At 41.9% G+C, this 18,484-nt stretch overlaps 1 protein-coding gene and 2 long non-coding RNA genes across 3 annotated transcripts; 2 read left to right on the plus strand and 1 right to left on the minus strand.

The window, feature by feature from the left end:
• Positions 1-1,745: 1,745 nt before the first annotated feature.
• Positions 1,746-9,555, minus strand: LOC130535795 (uncharacterized). The gene is made up of 3 exons (XR_008953205.1): positions 9,173-9,555; positions 3,075-3,214; positions 1,746-2,569 (listed from the first exon to the last, which is right to left on the minus strand). It is a non-coding gene; the product is annotated as an uncharacterized LOC130535795 (long non-coding RNA).
• On the plus strand, positions 8,823-18,267 carry dldh (dihydrolipoamide dehydrogenase). Its single transcript, XM_057051055.1, has 14 exons — positions 8,823-8,951; positions 9,549-9,624; positions 10,358-10,437; positions 11,113-11,181; positions 12,238-12,307; positions 12,695-12,795; positions 12,866-13,009; positions 13,290-13,391; positions 14,342-14,532; positions 14,597-14,767; positions 16,232-16,421; positions 16,733-16,870; positions 17,160-17,249; positions 18,028-18,267. The coding sequence occupies exons 1-14, from the start codon at positions 8,913-8,915 to the stop codon at positions 18,091-18,093; spliced, it is 1,527 nt and encodes a 508-aa protein (XP_056907035.1). The 5' UTR covers positions 8,823-8,912; the 3' UTR covers positions 18,094-18,267.
• On the plus strand, positions 11,188-12,051 carry LOC130535797 (uncharacterized). Its single transcript, XR_008953207.1, has 2 exons — positions 11,188-11,365; positions 11,439-12,051. It is a non-coding gene; the product is annotated as an uncharacterized LOC130535797 (long non-coding RNA).
• Positions 18,268-18,484: the final 217 nt, after the last annotated feature.

The raw sequence follows: 18,484 nt of genomic DNA on the forward strand, positions 1-18,484 counted from the left end.
GGAGATGATCCCGTAAAAGTCACGCAGGATGCTGCTAACCAGGATGTGGCGCTAATGAACCCAAGACCGTTGCCTAGGACTGTTTCCCTCCTAATTGACCAAGAACTGGAGGCCACGTCCCCACCAACAGACATCCAGAATGTGTTGGACCGTGTAAGTAGGGCCACCATCAATAACATGGGGGGGAGGTGGGAGCTCGGCCGGAGGGACCAGGTCCGACTCAGAGACCGGCTTAATCCGAAATACATGAATGTGGGATAAATCCTAAGTGAAGGAGGCAACATAAGGTAAACTGAGGAGGGGTTGACAATGTGGTCGATAACAAATGGTCCCATGAAACGGGGAGCCAGTTTCCGGGAGTCCACCTGTAGTGAAAGATCTTGTAGAGGCCAAGACCTTCTCAATCAATCAATCAATCAATCAATCAATCTTTATTTATATAGCGTCTTTTACAATCAAAATTGTTTCAAGGCGCTTTCCAGAATCCCAGGGCCTAACCCCAGACAAGCATCAGTGGCAAGGCAAAACTCCCCTTTAACAGGAAGAAACCTTGAGCAGGACCAGGCTCATGTAGGGGGACCCTCCTCCTGATGGCCGGCTGGGTAGAGTTCTGGCCCAGTTGATAGGCAGGGGTTGGAACACGGTGGCGGTTGGCCTTCCTCTGAGTCTGTTGGGAAGCCCGCAGAAGGGAAGAATGGACCTACCTCCACACACTTCTGCAATGACATAGGTTGGCCCGGGCAGAGGGCATGGCCACTTCATCCTCCTGGAATTCAAACAATGGTGGTTGGTATCCCAGGGAAGCCATGAAGGGCAACAATCCAGTGGCAGCAGAGACCAGCAAGCTATGGGCATACTCCACCCAGGGTAGAAACAAACTCCAGGAAGCAGGATTTCAGTCAACTTGAGGGCATTCTCCAAACTCTGGTTGGTCCTCTCCGCTTGACCATTGTACTGCGGATGATACCCAGATGAGAGGCTCACCGAGGCTCCCAGTGCAGCACAGAAAGCTCTCCAGACTTGGGATGTGAATTGGGGTCCTTGGTCTGACACAATATCTTTAGGGAAACCATGGAGACGGAAAACATTTCAGACCAGGAGATCCACAGTCTCTGCAGTGAAAGGGACCTTTGTGAGAGGAATGAAGTGGGCAGCCTTGGAAAAATGATCAACCACAGTGAGGATGGCATTATTCCCGTCCGATGGGGGAAGACCGGTGACAAAGTCCACTGCGATGTGTGACCAGGGGCGCAGAGGGCTGTCTAGCAGATTCAGAAGGCCAGCAGGAGTTCGGTGGGAGGATTTTCCACTGCATCTCGAACCATGGAAGGCCACCAGAAACATTGCCTAATGAAGTGCAGAGTCTGAGAGAGCCCAGGGTGGCAGGTAAGTCTGGAGGAATGCCCCCACTGCATGAGGCAGGTCCCACCATGCAGGATGGCGACAGAATAGAGCTAGGCTCAGAGTGGGAGGGATCGGGCAAAAACAGGTGGGGTAGAGCGTCTGGCTTGGCGTTGCGAGAGCCTGGACGGTAAGTGAGGGAGAACCTGAAGCGACCCAAGAAGAGTGCCCACCCTGCTTGTTGGGAGTTCAGTCTCTTGATGTTTCTAAGATAGGACAGGTTCTTATCCATCCAGATCAGGAATGGTTGGGCCAAACCCTCCAGCCAGTGTCTCCATTTCTGCAATGCCAGAACAACTGCAAGCAACTCCTTATTTCCTACATTGTAGTTCACCTTTGCTGGGGAGAGCTTCCGACTGAAGAAGGCGCAGGGATGGAGCTTCTGGTCAACTGGATGGCGCTGAGAGAGAACCACCCCGACCGCTAAGTCGGACGCATCCACCTCAATCGCAAACTGATGGCTGGGATCCAGGTGATGCAGAATGGGAGTGGAGGTAAACAGGGACTTCAGCTGACAAAATACCACCTCTGCCTCCCCAGACCACTGGAAAGCCCCTAATGTGGAGGTTAGGTTAGTAAGAGGAGCTAGCACCTTAGTATAGTCCCGAATAAAGCGGCAATAGAAATTAGCTAAACCCAAGAATCACTGGAGTTGCTTCCGGGTGGAAGGAGTTGGCCACTCCGCTACTGCACTCACCTTTGCGGGGTCCAGTGAGAACTGTCTCTGCTTCACCACAAACTCAAGGAAGGATGCGTAATTGAGTGGAACTCGCACTTCTCTGCCTTGATGAAGAGCTTGTTCTTGAGAAAATGGTGGAGAATCAGGCGGACATGCAGAACGTGCTCCTCCCTCATCTCGGAGATGAGGATATCGTCAATATACACAAAGACAAACTGATTTAGCGTGTCCCGAAGAATGTCGTTAACCAACACCTGGAATACTGCAGGTGCGTTGGTCAGACCAAAAGGCATGACTAAGTACTCATAGTGTCCTAGGGGGGTGTTGAAAATGGTTTTCCACTAATCGCCCTGACGGATCCGGATCAGATGGTAAGCATTCCGCAGGCCGTGTTTGGAGAAGATCCGGCCTCGATGGAATGGACCAAAAGCAGAGTTGTGAAGGGGTAAAGGGTACTTATTCTTGGAGGTGATGTCATCGAGGCCTCCGCTGTATAGTAAATACAGTCGGAGTGAGCCATCCTTCTTCTGTATCAATCAATCAATCAATCTTTATTTATATAGCGTCTTATACAATCACAATTGTTTCAAGGTGCTTTCCAGAATCCCAGGGCCTGACCCCAGACAAGCAACAGTGGCAAGGAAAAACTCCCCTTTAACAGGAAGAAACCTTGAGCAGGACCAGGCTCATGTAGGGGGACCCTCCTGCTGATGGCCGGCTGGGTAAAGAGAGAGGAGAAGGGGGAGGACAGGTAGAGGATAGGATAGGTAGGAGAGGAGAGGAGAGGGGTAGAGGAGAGGAGAGGAGAAGTAGAGTGAAGGGGAGGTAGAGGAGAAGGAGAATGAGGAGGGGAAAGAGGAAAGGAAAGGAGAGGAGAGGGAGAGGAAAAGGAGAAGGAGGGGGAGAGGAGAGGAGAGGCACAGAGCACAGAAACACACACAAAAAATATGATATAGTAGACTGTATAAGATAATAGACTGTACAAAGAAGATACCTGCTCCAAACTGCTCAGTAAAGAGGAGAGAGCTGAGCGCAGGCAGTTTGAATGACAGCTCAAGCTCCAGCTTGTGAGCGTCCTGGCCGACCAGTCAAACTGTGGGTTGTGGCGGGCAAGCCAGGCGGCACTGAGGACTCCTGGGAAGGAAGAAGAGTGGATAAGAAAAAACTGGATCGTCTCCCAGTGATTACCTGATATGACAAGGGTGGGTTGCTTTGGCCAGGACATTGCCATCTAAACCCAGGATGGTCTTTAGCTCGGACAGGGCCTCCACGGGGATGTTTGCCTGCTTGGCCATATTGAGGTCAATAAAACTGTCGTCAGCACTGAATTCTACCAAGAACGAGAGGCAAATAGACTTGTGAAGCAAGAGGAGTGTTCCAAGGAGTGTCAGGCGTAGAGCAGGATACGGCCACACTCACCAGCACCCTTTAATCCCAATCACAGGTTCCAGCCTCTGAAACAGGATGCTGTGATCAACTGTATCAAAGTCAGCAGTGAGGTCCAGGAGAACCAGCATAGAAACTAGTCCATGATCTGACGCTATAAGACCATTAGTAACTTTAATAAGTGCTGTCTCTGTTCTGTGGTGGGCTCTAAATCCTGACTGAAAAATCCTCTGCAGGTGCTCTGGTAACTGAGTCACCACCACTTTCTCAAGAATTTTATAGATAAAAGAAAGGTTGGATATCAGCTTATAATTTCTAACAAATCAGGATCAGTGATGGTTTTGTTAAGTAATGGTTGAATTACTGCCACCTTGTAGGAGCAGGGTACATAACCTGTCACTAAAGAACAATTGATCTGGTAAATAATAGAGCTTCCTATAATTGGTAAAATATCCTTCAACAGGTGTGTTGGGATGGGATCTAAAAGACATGTGGTGGACTTGGATTTCTGAATTAGGGAAAGACACCTCAGAAAAATATATAGTGGTGAAGAAGTTTAAGGGCTCGTTTGAGACCCAGTATGTTCCCACAGACGACACATCTGGTGATGGCCTAATTAACCTCTTCTCTGATAACTTGATCTTTATCAGTGAAGAAGCTCATGAAGTCTTCACCACTAAGGGAAGAAGGAATATGTGGCTCTAAAACACTGTGACTCTTGGTTAATTTGGCCACAGTGCTGAAAAGAAATCTGGGGTTATTCTGGTTTTCTTCAATTAAAGAAGAAAAGCAAGCTGTTCTAGCCTTACAGAGGGCCTTTTTTATAAACTACACCTTCTGATTTACTATTTTCTTTTTCATGGGGAACAACAGAAACAAGTGTGATTATTACTGAGGCTGCTGCACCTTCAGCAACAGAGTAAACCTCGGCGGGGCTAAAAATATAATGATTAATCCCTGGAGAAACACACGGTGGTCCTGGGATTAGCACAGGGATCGCATCCTTAACTTTAGCTGCAGCATTATCTGAAAGACGTCTGCTATAGTAAGACTGTGTTCTGAACATAGAAGAATCCTTAATCATAAATGTAAAAGTCATCAAAGAATGATCTGACAGGAGGGAACACTGACACATGTTCTACCTCAACGCCGTAAATCAGAACTAGATCAAGGGTGTGGTTGAAGCTATGAGTTGGTTGATTTATCTGTTGAAGGAAACCAACTGATTCAAGTAATGGAATGAAGCCATTTATAAACCTGTCATTTACAACTTCTATATGGATTTTAAAGTCTCCAATAATGATGACTTTATCTGTTCTGAGGACTAAGTCAGATAAGAAGTCAGAGAACTCAGACAAGAACTCTGAATGTGGCTCATCATGGGGCCGATATATGACTACAAACAAAAGTGGCTTTTCTGTCCTCCAGTTCAGATGGGTGATGCCAAGAGTCAGGCTTTCAAATGAACTGGAGCTATGTTTTGGTCTAGGATTAATTAATATCTTGGAGTGATAGATTGCTGCCAAATCCCCTGGGTAGGAGGAATAAATTCATTTAAGGTAACATACTCCTCCTCCTCAATGTGATGATCAGCTATCAGGTCGTGCACTATGAAGAGAATTCTTTTATCTTGTTAGCATCTTTTATCTTGTTAGCATGTGTTATACTATATGTTTTTGTTTTCTGTTACAGTTAGTTTAGAAGTTAGGGATAGTATATAATCTTTAGTAGGAATAAGCGTAAGCAAGTCAGTTGACCCTTCCTTGACATGAATGTTGTTTGGACGATTGGAGCCAGGAGGAGACAGTCAGACGGAAAGTGGTAGACCCCCATCATAAAATGTGACAGCATAGTTTACTGGTGTTGATAAAGACCTCTGACCTGGCTATCTGGGAAGATAATGGAGAAGAAGGACCACACCAACACCAAAGGAGGCTGGAAGAAGAAGATGAGGTCATCCAAGAAGAAGGACTGGATTGGACTGAATTAGCATCAATAATTTACATATGTCTTTCTATAAAAGACTGGGCCAAGGGATAGTTAGGTTGTCAGACTTCATGCCCTGACAATTGACTCTGTTGTTGGTAGGGTTATGAACTGGCCCAGAGCTCTGTATATTTGTATCTTGAATTGATTCTATTTGCTAAATACATTTTGAAATTGGCATTTGTTTACTTGAAGTCTTCATTTAAAGAACACGCAGATTGGCAGTGACACACGAGAGGTATTGCAATCCAACAACTAACAGGGATTTACACAAAGATATCTAATATTTAACAGTCCACATTTAATTGTGCTGTTAGTGTCTTCTATTTTTGCTTTGGTATTAATTTTAATAATATCATGGTGATTGACCGCTCCCTTGCTCTGTGCTTGGTGACCTTTTAATCGTGGAACACAGACTATATATAGATATACTGTATATATATATATATATATAATATATATATATATACACATATATATATATAATGGCTGATATCGAGAAAACATACCAGTGGCTGACAAAGGCCGGACTGAAAGACAGCACAGATGCACTACTCTTGGCTGCACAAGTACAGGCCCTGAGCACCAGAGCAATAGAGGCCAGGGTCTACCATACCAGACAAGAGGGAGGCAAGGCATACGTGGAGCGGCATTACCAGGTGGCTGGCATAGTGTACAGGAACATCTGTACTGAGTATGGACTGGAGGTCCCAGGGTCCAGGTGGGAGACAACCCCGAAACTGCTGGAGAACAAGCATGCCAAGATCCTGTGGGACTTCCTGATCCAGACTGACAAGATGGGGGTGGCCAACCAGCTTGACATAGTGGTAGCAATCATAGATGTAGCAATCGCGAATGATAGCAACATCAGGAGGAAGGAACACGAGAAGCTGGAGAAGTACCAAGGGCTGAAGGAGGAGATGAAGAGAATGTGGGGCATGAAGTGGTCCCAGTAGTGATTGGGACACTAGGGGCAGTAACAAACAACCTGAGTAGATGGCTCCAACAGATACCAGGAACCACATCAAATATCTCTGTCCAGAAGAGTGCAGTCCTAGGAAAAGCTAAGATCCTACGCAGAACCCTCAGACTCCCAGGCCTCTGGTAGAGGACCCGAGTCTGAAGGAAAGAGGCAGGAGGAAGGAGGGCAAGGAAGAGATTTTTTTTTTGACTGAAAAAAACCCTCTTCTATCTATCTATCTATCTATCTATCTATCTATCTATCTATCTATCTATCTATCTATCTATCTATCTATCTATCTATCTATCTATCTATCTATCTATCTATCTATCTATCTATCAATCAATATATAGCAACTGGATAGGCCAGTGGTTTACACCACTGACTTTGGTGCAGAAGGTTGTGGGTTCGAATCCAGGCGAGCCCTTAGGAAAGGCTCCTTAAGCGTAAACCATATGAGCAGAACATTAACTGATAAAGGCTCGGACGTAGCCCGCGTCAGGGAACCAGGGCTACCTGATGTCAAATTGGCTGGAACAAGGCATTCATGGCAGAGAACATGGTACTGATAGAGTGTCACTACGGGAGTAACCCTAGTGGTGATCGGGACACTAGGGGCAGTAACACCCAACTTGAGTAGATGGCTCCAACAGATACCAGGAACCACAGAAGAGCGCAGTCCTAGGAACAGCTAAGATCCTGCGCAGAACCCAGGCCTCTGGTAGAGGACCTGAGTCTGAAGGAAGGAGGCACTGCCTAGGAGGGCAAGGAAGAGATTTTTTTTTTATATATATATGACAAACCCTAGTTTGTCATGCTATTTTGGAATAAAATTGCCCAAGTTCCTAGAAATAAGAGCGGCACCTTCCTGGGTGGATCGACGCTGTGTCTCCTAATCAGATTAGGTTTTCCCCAAACACTTTTCCAATTGTCTCGTACTAATTAACACTAGAAGTCCCAGAGAGGGGCCATTTGGCCTTTTTACCTAGAAAACCCACAAGAGGGCCAATTGGCCTGAAGTCCCCCCTGTGGACACTCATTTTGTTATGGAAATGTGGCTGTTAGTGGCACACGGCCGGAGCCACTTGAACCTGTGTGGGGGAGGGGACATACCTTACAGCTCAGGAGGTTCTTTTGAGAGCAAGCTTTAGTTGTGAGATGGATAAATACCTCAGTGAACATAGCCATAAAGACTTAAACTGGACTATGAGCTGTATGCAGTGGAAAGGATCAACAGGAAGGAAGGGATCAACACACTGACATTTATTGTTAAAAAAACAAAACATATTTACAAAGAATGAAAAAGCAACTTTTCCCCAGTTTTTGTGTGGAGGGTTGTTGCAGAAGTAATTGTTATTTTTGTGCTAAAAATAGTAAAAAAATAAAATAAAAAGAAACTCAAGCATATTTACAAAGAATGAAAAACCATGCATTGTGAGTGAAATACATTTGAGCAGTCACTCACAATCCTGGCACTGCCATTGCTCCTTTGGGCATTTCCCACATGTATATCGGTAGCAGTCAACACAGCGCACAGTTGCATTATTGTCCTTACATTTAATTTTAGCCTGACACTTGGCTCTTTTTCCTAGTTGTGGTGTGGAGGGTTGTTGCCGAAATAATTGTTCCTTTTGGGCCTTTTTCATACCCACGTGGGTTTGAGCCAACTCTCTTGCAAGCTCCAGCAGGAAATCCACCCGTCTCTCCTGCCTCCCGGTGCATAATTGATAGAGCACGTGAGAATTCAGTGCTGCCATATCTATCATGTTATAGAACACTGCTACTGGCCAGTGCCGTGTTCCTGCGCGGACAGTGTACTCTCGCACCATCCGGTCCATGACATCGACGCCGCACTTTGTTGTGTTGTAGAGTGTGATGGTGTTTGGCTTCTTTTTGGTGGTATCCTGTGTCTGAATCATGCTGTGCATGCTGCTGACATTCACACAGAAGTAGCCAACATGACTTCACCACTGTAAGGTGTGACCCCCTCACCCCACACACTGCCACTAACAGCCTCATTACCATAACAAAATGAGTGATTAGTGTATTCGGGAAAAGCGGTCGGGCCAAATGGCCCCTATGTGGGTCTTCTACGTAGACAGAAAAATGCTGGGACTTCTAGTGTTAATTTAATTTCGTAAATAATGACTTTATTCTAGTCACTAATGACTTTAATCTCGTAAATAATAAAAAAAATCTTAATGTGGCCCTAACACTCCATTGTAGTTGAACACTCATGTCAGATTAAAAAAAGGTTCTGAGCGTCCTTACTTTTAATTAAGCAATTACACAAATAAAGAACCATATATACAATATAAATACATTCTAACACACGAAAGTGGCAGACAAAATGAATTATAAATTAGATTAATAATTTTGCTCTTCATGACGCAATTCTTATGCGACGGATAGCGTGTGTCGCGATTGTTGCGCATGCTTAGTGGCAGGAGTCCTTGGCTAGCTAGGTTGACTACTTTACAGTGAAGGGATACATATAAAATGCAGAGCTGGACCCATTTATACCGCTCCCTGGCAACGGTACGAGCAATTTCTTTTCCATATCCCGTATTCGCCTCATGTGTAGTTCAGTTTTGCTTCTGTTAATACGTTCATTTTCTCCTCTGCGGCCCGATCCGGGCTTGTCTGTCCCAGAGAGACATTTTAATTCCACGGTCAGATTACGTCATTGTTGAAAGAAAAATATATTTTTAAATGATGTCACAGCACAATAGCGTTAAGAGAGTTAAATGTAAACTCACCGGTATAAATCTTGTTTCGTTGACTGCAAAGAATTCGAACGAACAATTCAAATGTGTGTCAAAAAATCATATTACGGTAGTTTGTTGTTTGCAGCCTTGAATGAGACGCGTCAGTGTCCCCATGAGTCAACACACAGAATTTTAATAACATGTTATTTTGTTTTGGGTTTTTTTCTCCATATAGTAGCGAAAGATAGTAAGACGTTAAACCTGGTAAAATACTCTTATTTTTTTGACTGTGTTGCTCTTAAACATACACGTTAAATGTTATGGAGTCCTGTGTTCACAGTCTTTATACACAAAATCCACCCACGAAGGTGTGTAAATACCATATAGTACCTATATTTTCATGGTTTTTGTTTGATTTGTCTCACAGCGGAGCCTCAACTTTCCCTGCAAACTTAATGGAGCTGCAGTTCTGTCCATCAGAACCTATGCGGACAAAGCGGCAAGTAAGATGACTTATCTTTACTTGAAATGTCTAATCTGCAAATAGTTGTAATTGTAATACTTCTCGAGCTCATTGAATTATATTTTCTATTTTTGTCTAAAAATTTGATGAGTATCCTCATTGAGTTTGGATGAGCAATAAATTACAGTTTTGGCATCCAAAAGAACCAGTGGGGGTTTGAATATTATAAACCCCTTTATAAAAATTAAATATGTTTGGGCTGGTCATATTAATCTAATTGATTGACACTTATATTGGTGACGTTTTTGCATGCTGTACCAGTTTGTTGCATTAAAGACAAACTGAGCTGTTAGGCAAAGGTCTAAAATCACTAGTCAGTTTACAGCCTTCCCCTAACCTGTGGTCATGAGCCATGGCATAATGAATACCATCATAAATGTAAAGGGCTTAAATGAGTTCTCCTAAAGTGTAGGTGGGTAGATATAGAGAGTGAGGAGCTTGACATTCAAGAGTGAATAGTTCTTTAGGTCAAGAAGAGACAATTTAGATATTTGAGGTCAGGATGCCTCCAAAAAAATCTCCATAGGTGATACCCCAAACCAGGCCAAGGACCAATAGGGGGGTTCTCCTGGAGGAGCTCAAGGAAGAAGCTGCTCTGAACTTCTTCAATGAAAACACAGCCTCCAAATGCTGGATTTGGATAAACCAAGTTAAAGTGTGAGAGAAATTATGTTCTGAGCTGCTGTTAAAATAGATGCATTTCATCTTGGCAGTTGATGCAGATCTGACAGTTGTTGGTTCTGGTCCAGGTGGTTATGTTGCTGCCATTAAAGCTGCACAACTTGGCTTTAAGGTAGGATATATATATATATATGTTTTTATTTATATATATATATATGTATATGTATGTATATGTATATATGTATGTGTATATATGTATATATATGTATATATGTGTATGTGTATATATATATATATATATATATATATATATATATATATATATATATATATATATATAAAGTAAAGTAAAGTATAAAACAACATAAAGGTTATTTGCACAATCAATTTTGGATTTAATCACAAAAACACCTGGCTGTGCCATGCTAGTAGTGCATATAATTTCTGCACTGCAAAAAGAACAAATAAAAAGCTGGCAAACAAACATGCCTGGTTTCTTCATCACTCTAATCTTTATAGGAGAGACACAAATAGAAATCAAATGTTCACTATAGCGCAGTAAACACACAAAACATTCCAACATCCCCCACAAGGTAATTTGTCACCATGAAAGATGGATGAATCTTCCACCAGGACTAAGATCTGCAGCATCCTGAGAAATACCCTAAAGATGACTCTAAAAAAAATGTTTTGGAGTGGTCAAGTCTAAGGTGATTCTGAATAACAGGCCATTTATTACTATTAAGGATTGACTGTGCAAATAATTCCAAAATAAACTTGATACTTAATGTGTCACAGCATGTAAAACACTGATATAGACATTCTTAATAAATCCTTCCTTCTTTAGACAGTGTGTGTCGAAAAAAATCCCACGCTTGGTGGAACCTGTCTGAATGTCGGATGCATCCCCTCAAAGGTAACGCATGAACTTTTTTTTTTTTCCATCATCAGTACCTTGTTATGGGTTCAGCCATTTAGTGAAGGGTAATTTGAAAGGGTAGGCAATTTCTTCCTGAACTAATGAGTTGTGGTACAGATCTGAAGGTTCATGCATACTACATAGAGGCCCTTTTCATCTGACCCCGTGTGGAGATCTGAGGGTGAGGGCTGTGTTGTGCCTGTTGTTTTATTTGTGTTTTGTAATGAATAACAGTTTTTATTTGTCTTTGACAGAAAGAAAGGTGTACCACGATGAAGGTGTTTTAAGTGTGGACTAAATGAGTAATCAGTAAAATGTCTGTTAAAGTGTCTTTCTTCACATTAAAACTCCTCAGATTCCTCCACAAAAATAGCCATTTTGCCTTTTTGTAGGTGTTTTCAGAATAGACCGAAAAGGACAATGTCCTGTCCACCTCAAAGATACCTGAATGCCCCACCTCCTGGCCTTTGATTTTTAAGTGGTTGTAGTAGTAGGAGGGTAGAGTCATCAAGTGTCACTCTCCTTCAGCAGCACAGCACCTTAGTCTTAGACATGTTGAAAAGTGAGTGTAACTGTTGGTGATATGCTGTTAGAGTCCATCAGGTGAGCCTCCAATGTTCTGTCATCCACCTGTTTGAGAAGGGTATATTGTCCATGTCGCAGGTTATCTTGTTTGTGTCGACAGAGAAAAGAATGGATTATAAGATTGTGGGGTCCCTGATTTTATGACAATGCTGACCGTAATATGCTGTGATTTGTCCTGTACAGTCTCTTTAAAAATGCTCCCTTTAACAGGAAGAAACCCTGAGCAGCACCATATGAATCAAAAAATATGTAGTATAACAATAAAAGAACACAGTAGTAATACTAATGTCCATTTGTATGATTGTGACAGTGTTCACTTTATCATTAAGGAAGGCAAAGTGTCGCTTGACAATCTTTTTGATTTTCCATTAAGTGTGTTAAAATCAATGTACTCGTCCTTGAAAAGTGGAACATTTTCCTGAAAATGTGAAATCATCCATTTTAAATGTTCGTATTTGGTGTCTGCAGGCTCTGTTGAACAACTCCTACTTTTACCACTTAGCTCATGGAAAGGACTTCGAAAGCAGAGGAATCGAAAGTAAGAAGCCTTGTCTTTTTTTGAAGATATCTGTTGTTCATTTCACAATCTGATGGTGTCTTCAGGTTCAGGCTCCTGCGCAGCTGAGAAGAAGATACATTTTTCCTTTGTCATATTTGTAGAACAATGTCTACATTAAATCTGATTTTTTTTTGCCAACTGGGACTCTTTTTATAACTGAACAATGAATTCATATTCAACCGGAATCTGTTGTTTGATGATTGATAATCATTTTAGCTATAAATCACTTTCATTCTTTGTTTATTATCCCCCAAAAGGTAAAATTTCACTGCATACTTTTTTATTTTTGGGTTGTTTTTTTTTGTTTGTATTTATGAAATTATGTTATATGTAAATTGTATGGAGACATGGATGCGTCTATATTAGTTTCAGGTATCTCGTTGAACCTGGAGAAGATGATGGCTCAGAAGAGCGGTGCAGTCAAAGCTCTCACTGGAGGAATTGCTCATCTCTTTAAACAGAACAAAGTTGGTTCCTTCACTGTTTTCCATTTCATTTAAAGAGTAAATGTTCCTGCCATAACATGAGTTCCCTTAGGTGACACATGTCAATGGTTTTGGGAGGCTGACTGGTAAAAATCAGGTGACAGCCACTGCAGCTGATGGCAGTGAGCAGATTATCAACTCCAAAAACATCCTCATTGCCACTGGCTCTGAAGTTACACCCTTCCCTGGAATTCAGGTATGGAATTCAAGGCCTTGAATTTCTTTTTTTTTCTCTATCACAATTGCAGAAGTGTATCCCTTTTCCCATTTAGTTAAGCCTTCAATGGGTCTACACGGAAGGGTTTAACCATCTGGGTGGGTTATGTTTCAGAACAGGTCAAAAGGTCTTCTGTTGAATCTTGAGAATGCAGTCATAAAACTATGGAAAAAGTAGAAAGGTGTAAATTTATCTTCAAAAGGAAAGAAAAGTGAATATCTTCTTGCCTGTTAAAGATGTCAAACTTTTTTATCCACAGATTGATGAGGACATAATCGTGTCTTCTACAGGGGCTCTTTCTTTAAAAAAGGTTCCAGAGGAGATGATTGTGATTGGAGCTGGTGTCATTGGAGTAGAACTGGTCAGTATCTCTCACATTAGCCACACAAATAGCAGATTTGACTGAAAGATCATTGGTGAAAATGTTAGAGCTTCCCCAGCTTCTACTAAAATTTTAGGCCAGCTCAGTTACAGATGTTTAAATCTCTCCTAGAGTATAAAAAACAGTTCCTGTTCCATATTATTATGGTGTGTGTTTTAGACCAAACATTTGAAAAGTGAATGCAGTTGGCAATAATGGAATTTCCACTGCAATACTGAGAAATAGCCCTCCTTTCTGGCAGTTCCATCCTCAGCACCTTCTACCAACATTTTCTCGGTCTCTCCTCTGGACATGTCTGAACCATCTCTTTACTTAGAGAACATCTGTCAAAATACTTTCCCTCTGATGTTCTCATTCTTGATTTTCTCCATCGTGGTTCCTCCCTAAGGTGATCTCAACGTCTGTGTTGCCTCCAGCTCTGCCTCCCATCTCTCCTTAGTCAAGATGTTCACATGCACAGCTTAAACAAGCTATGCTCTTTTTTGGTCTTTGGAGTGTTTTTGGAATTTGTTCCTTGCTGCAGTTTACGTGCAAGTTAGGTAACTGATGGGAAGATGTCCTCCTTAACACTTGGTGGCATTGTGCATCTTTTCAGCATGGCAGTATGGCCCTTTTCCAGTTGACATATTACATCATATAACAAACTACTGGACTCAGGGGGCAAACCAGAATTTCTAACAGTAGATAATTGTGCAGCATTTGGTTTTTTTTCAAATGTTCTGTCTCTAAAGTGTCTCTAAAGCAGACAGCCTGGCTGGTCTCATTATCATCATCTACGCCTTTATCTGCTGATTCCATTCTTCTCTTTTCCTCTTTTATCAGCTCTTTTTTTGTTTATTCTTCATCTGATAAAGTTGAAGAGCTTCATGTTTTTTTCTTTACACTACTTTTTCAGTAATTGCTTCTTATTTTACCTTCCACTCTTGCAGGGATCCGTGTGGCAACGACTGGGTTCCAAAGTGACAGCAGTGGAATTCTTGAGCCATGTGGGTGGAATGGGCATTGATATGGAGATGTCCAAAAACTTCCAGCGCATTCTGCAGAAGCAGGGTTTCAAGTTCAAGCTCAGTACAAAAGTCCTGGGAGCCACCAAGCGTCCAGATGGCAAAATTGATGTGGCGTGAGTGTAACAATGAAACCTGAATCTGTGAGTTTTCTTTTTTTAAACTTTCTCTGTCTTTCAGAGTGGAGGCTGCTGCTGGAGGGAAGAATGAGACATTAACCTGCGATGTACTGTTGGTCTGCATTGGCAGAAGACCTTTTACTCAAAATCTTGGTTTGGAATCTCTTGGCATTGAGCTGGACAACCACAGCCGAATCCCTGTCAATCACCGCTTCCAGACTAAAGTGCCGAGGTACCTTGAGTTTTAGCTATGGGGTGTGGAAATGTGTTAGCTTCTTCTCTTGGCACAATATCAAGTTGTATGTGTACGACTAAAGCAGCATAGTGGTAAAATAAAAGAAAACTAGCATAACTCCTTTCATCACATAATAGCAATTCAATTCAATCTTTATTTATATGGCACTTTTCATACACTGGGTAGCACAAAGTGCCTCACAAAGGATAAAAACAACAAAGAGAATCAAGAAAAAGGACACATACACACACATATGCATACACACACTCAAACACACACACCCACACACACAAACAAGCTGAGACATGGCTGGGCACCGAGACCTGAGGCGAAGGAGACGCCACCTTTGGGGGCCCACCAGGCCGGGGGCGAGGTCAAAATGCTTAATTTTTTTAATGACTATACATTGTTTCATAATGACATTTCGTCATTCTGTCAGATACAAAGGATTGTCTAAAGCATTCTAGTGCACAATTTATAAATGAAAGGTGCATTTGGATATCGCATTAGAACTCCTGATTTTAGAAGTATTATGGTATGATATTTCTTAGGCTGTAGTTAGAAAATGTATAAAATACACCCTTGCTGCCCACCTTTACCAGTCAACCTGGCAGTAGCCAAGTACAAAGGCCCGAGCGTTTTTTTCTCACCACTTTGTCCAACTCTATAGAGACTTCGTCTGGTGGGATGCGGCTCCCTCATCCCTAACCCTTGAGAGGGGATGAAAATCCCTATCTATATTTATAGATCTATTGTCATATATCGGTGATCATTTTCTTCACCTTTGATAATGCCATAACATGTTATTTTTAAACAGTCATCAGTATTAGTTAATGTTAATTTTGGCCATTGGCTTAAAAAAAATGATTGGAAAACTCAACAGGTTTAACTATATGGGTTTTCTACGATTTATGTGGGGGGGAAAAAGTACTTGCATTATATCCCAAACCTAAAGGGGATATCATGTAAAACTTACTTTTTCCAGTGCTTTAGTATATGTATTTGCTCCTCCAGAGTGCCGCCCCACACCGTAAGTGTCAATTCCAACAACAAATTTAATGTTTTGTAACAAAATGTGTCTCAAAGTGATACGTCTGAATTCCTCCCATAATTGTTACGTGAGGATGATTTGAATACTGGTAATGATGCTGGGTATTTCCTCCCTTCTACCATCCTTACGTCGTCCCCCTGGCAGAAGAGGTGGGCACTGCAAAGACTGTGGGTGGTGCTCGCAGTAACCGATTAGAATTTTAAGTCAAACTGGCTGTTGAGAGCGGAAAGAGCAGTGAAGTTGGTGCATTTAAAGTCTGACTGGACTTAATCCTTCAGTTTTTACAACCAATGCACCTTACTAATATTTTATTGAGACAACAAGCAACCACTTTACATGCTGAAAAGGAGCATAATATGTAGCCTTTAAGATGTTACAGGTAGAATAATGTCTTTGCTACTTTTTTTTAGTGTTTATGCCATCGGGGACGTTGTTGCTGGTCCAATGTTGGCCCACAAAGCTGAAGATGAAGGCATCATCTGTGTGGAGGGAATGGCTGGTGGTGCCGTTCATATCGACTACAACTGTGTTCCTTCAGTCATCTACACACATCCTGAGGTGGCTTGGGTTGGCAAGACAGAGGAGCAACTGAAAGAGGAGGTTAGTGTGATGACGAAGACAGTAGAGCTTAAGTTTTCATTTAGAATGAAGAGTGGAATCTAAGGAACTTAACAGAGAAGAGAAAAATATCTATACAAAATAATTTGTCCTCCTTCTATAATAAGGCCATTCATGTCCCAGTGTAACCTGTCTGCTTATCCATTATAAATATTTATCTTTGCCTGTTCCATCTGTTTTGTATTTAAACCATATATTCAGGAACTGCAAATGAATCTGTTTCTATAAAAGATCAGAGCGACTGAGGCTGATTTTCTGATTTCCTGGTTTTGGTCATGTGACTGTGTCAACAGGAAGTTCCCTATAGAGTTGGCAAGTTCCCTTTTGCCGCCAACAGCCGAGCCAAAACCAATTCTGACACTGATGGCATGGTGAAGATCCTCAGCCACAAGGAGACAGACAGGATGCTTGGAGCTCACATCGTTGGATCTGTAAGTTTAACATCGCACACATCAGCAGGGAAATTGAGTGAATTTTGTATGGCACTTTTTGCCACATTGTATTGTGCAGAAATCAGAACTTTTTTTCGAAGCATTTCCTGAAAATTATTGATGCAAATTCTGTGCCTGAGGACTTTACGATGAAGGTGGTGCCAATTATAAGATAAAATAACTTTTAGCCTGTGACACTTTTAACTTTTTCACAAAGTGACTCAAGCAAACACTCAAACTTTGAGTGACTTTAAGAACTTGTTAAACATGTTTCTCTTTTCTCCTCCAGGGGGCAGGAGAGATAATCAATGAAGCTGCTCTGGCCATGGAGTATGGAGCCTCCTGTGAGGATGTTGCCAGAGTCTGCCATGCTCATCCTGTGTGTCCCGCACAAACACACACACTCACAGTCTGATCATACCTATTTTGTGCATAGAATATACAGTGGGACCTCTACTTACAAAATTAATTGGTTCCGGAAATTGTTTCGTAACCTTAAAATTCTGTAAGTAGAGACGTGTTTTCCATGTAAATGCCCTAATCCGTTCCAAGCCCCCAAAAATTCGCACATAATTTTTTTTTATAAATCATAAAAATGCATCAAAACATGTAACAAATACATGTTACAATTAGATTACCGCACAATAAATGTAGGAATTCAGTGCAAGGCTTCTCCAGGAACAAAATGAACTTTATTACAGGCTAATCTTACGTTAGCCGTCATTACTAGCAACGAATGTTAACACTTGTGGTAACACCGCCATCTAATGGACAAACATACAAACACCCACAATAAATCCCGAAGACGACGACGAAGAAGACGCTTAGATACACACAAACTTGTACATATTGACATCCCTCCTAGCCAATGGGATTACAGGAAGATGCTAGGTGATAGCCAATGGCAGAGCAGCTACAAGCATGTTTGCGTTCGCTAAACTCCGCAAGCTGCGAGTAGCAGCGGTAGCGTATTTTTGCCTTTCGTATCCTGAAATTTCTTTCCTAACGAGGAAATATTTTCCCGTTGAGACGTTTCGTAACCTGAAAATTTCGCATGTAGAGACGTTCGTAAGTAGAGGTTTCCACTGTATTTAGTATTAATGAAAGAACAATGCAGTTAACTCACAGCCATTGTAAAAACCTTTTTCCTCATCTAGACAGTGTCAGAAGCCTTCAGAGAAGCAAATCTTGCTGCCTCCTTTGGAAAAGCCATCAACTTCTGATAGTCACATCCCTGCTGCAACTTCAGTGTAAATGGGTGAAGAATCTGGAAGCTGTCAAAGTATCCATTCAGCTCGATTTGATCTCCTGTGTTTCCTCCCTCTGGTTCACATTCACAATGTAATTTATATGTTCTCAATAAAAGGAAAAATTATTTGGGTTGTAAAAACAGTAAATGTACCTCACTTTTTATGTTTCTGAAAAGAGCCTCTTGGCCACTCCTTCATACTTAATTTAATTTGACATTGCTACTTTCCTTGTTAGCAAATATTAAAAGTTTTCAGGACTTTTCTGATCAAAGATGATTTGATTACTGCCATGGAAGCATTTAGGATTGTGGATAAGTGGGCATAAGGACATTTTGATGCATACTTAAAGCGTTGTTTGGTGACT

This window comes from Takifugu flavidus, chromosome 13 (assembly GCF_003711565.1).
Source record: "Takifugu flavidus isolate HTHZ2018 chromosome 13, ASM371156v2, whole genome shotgun sequence".
Classification (NCBI taxonomy): Eukaryota; Metazoa; Chordata; class Actinopteri; order Tetraodontiformes; family Tetraodontidae; genus Takifugu; species Takifugu flavidus.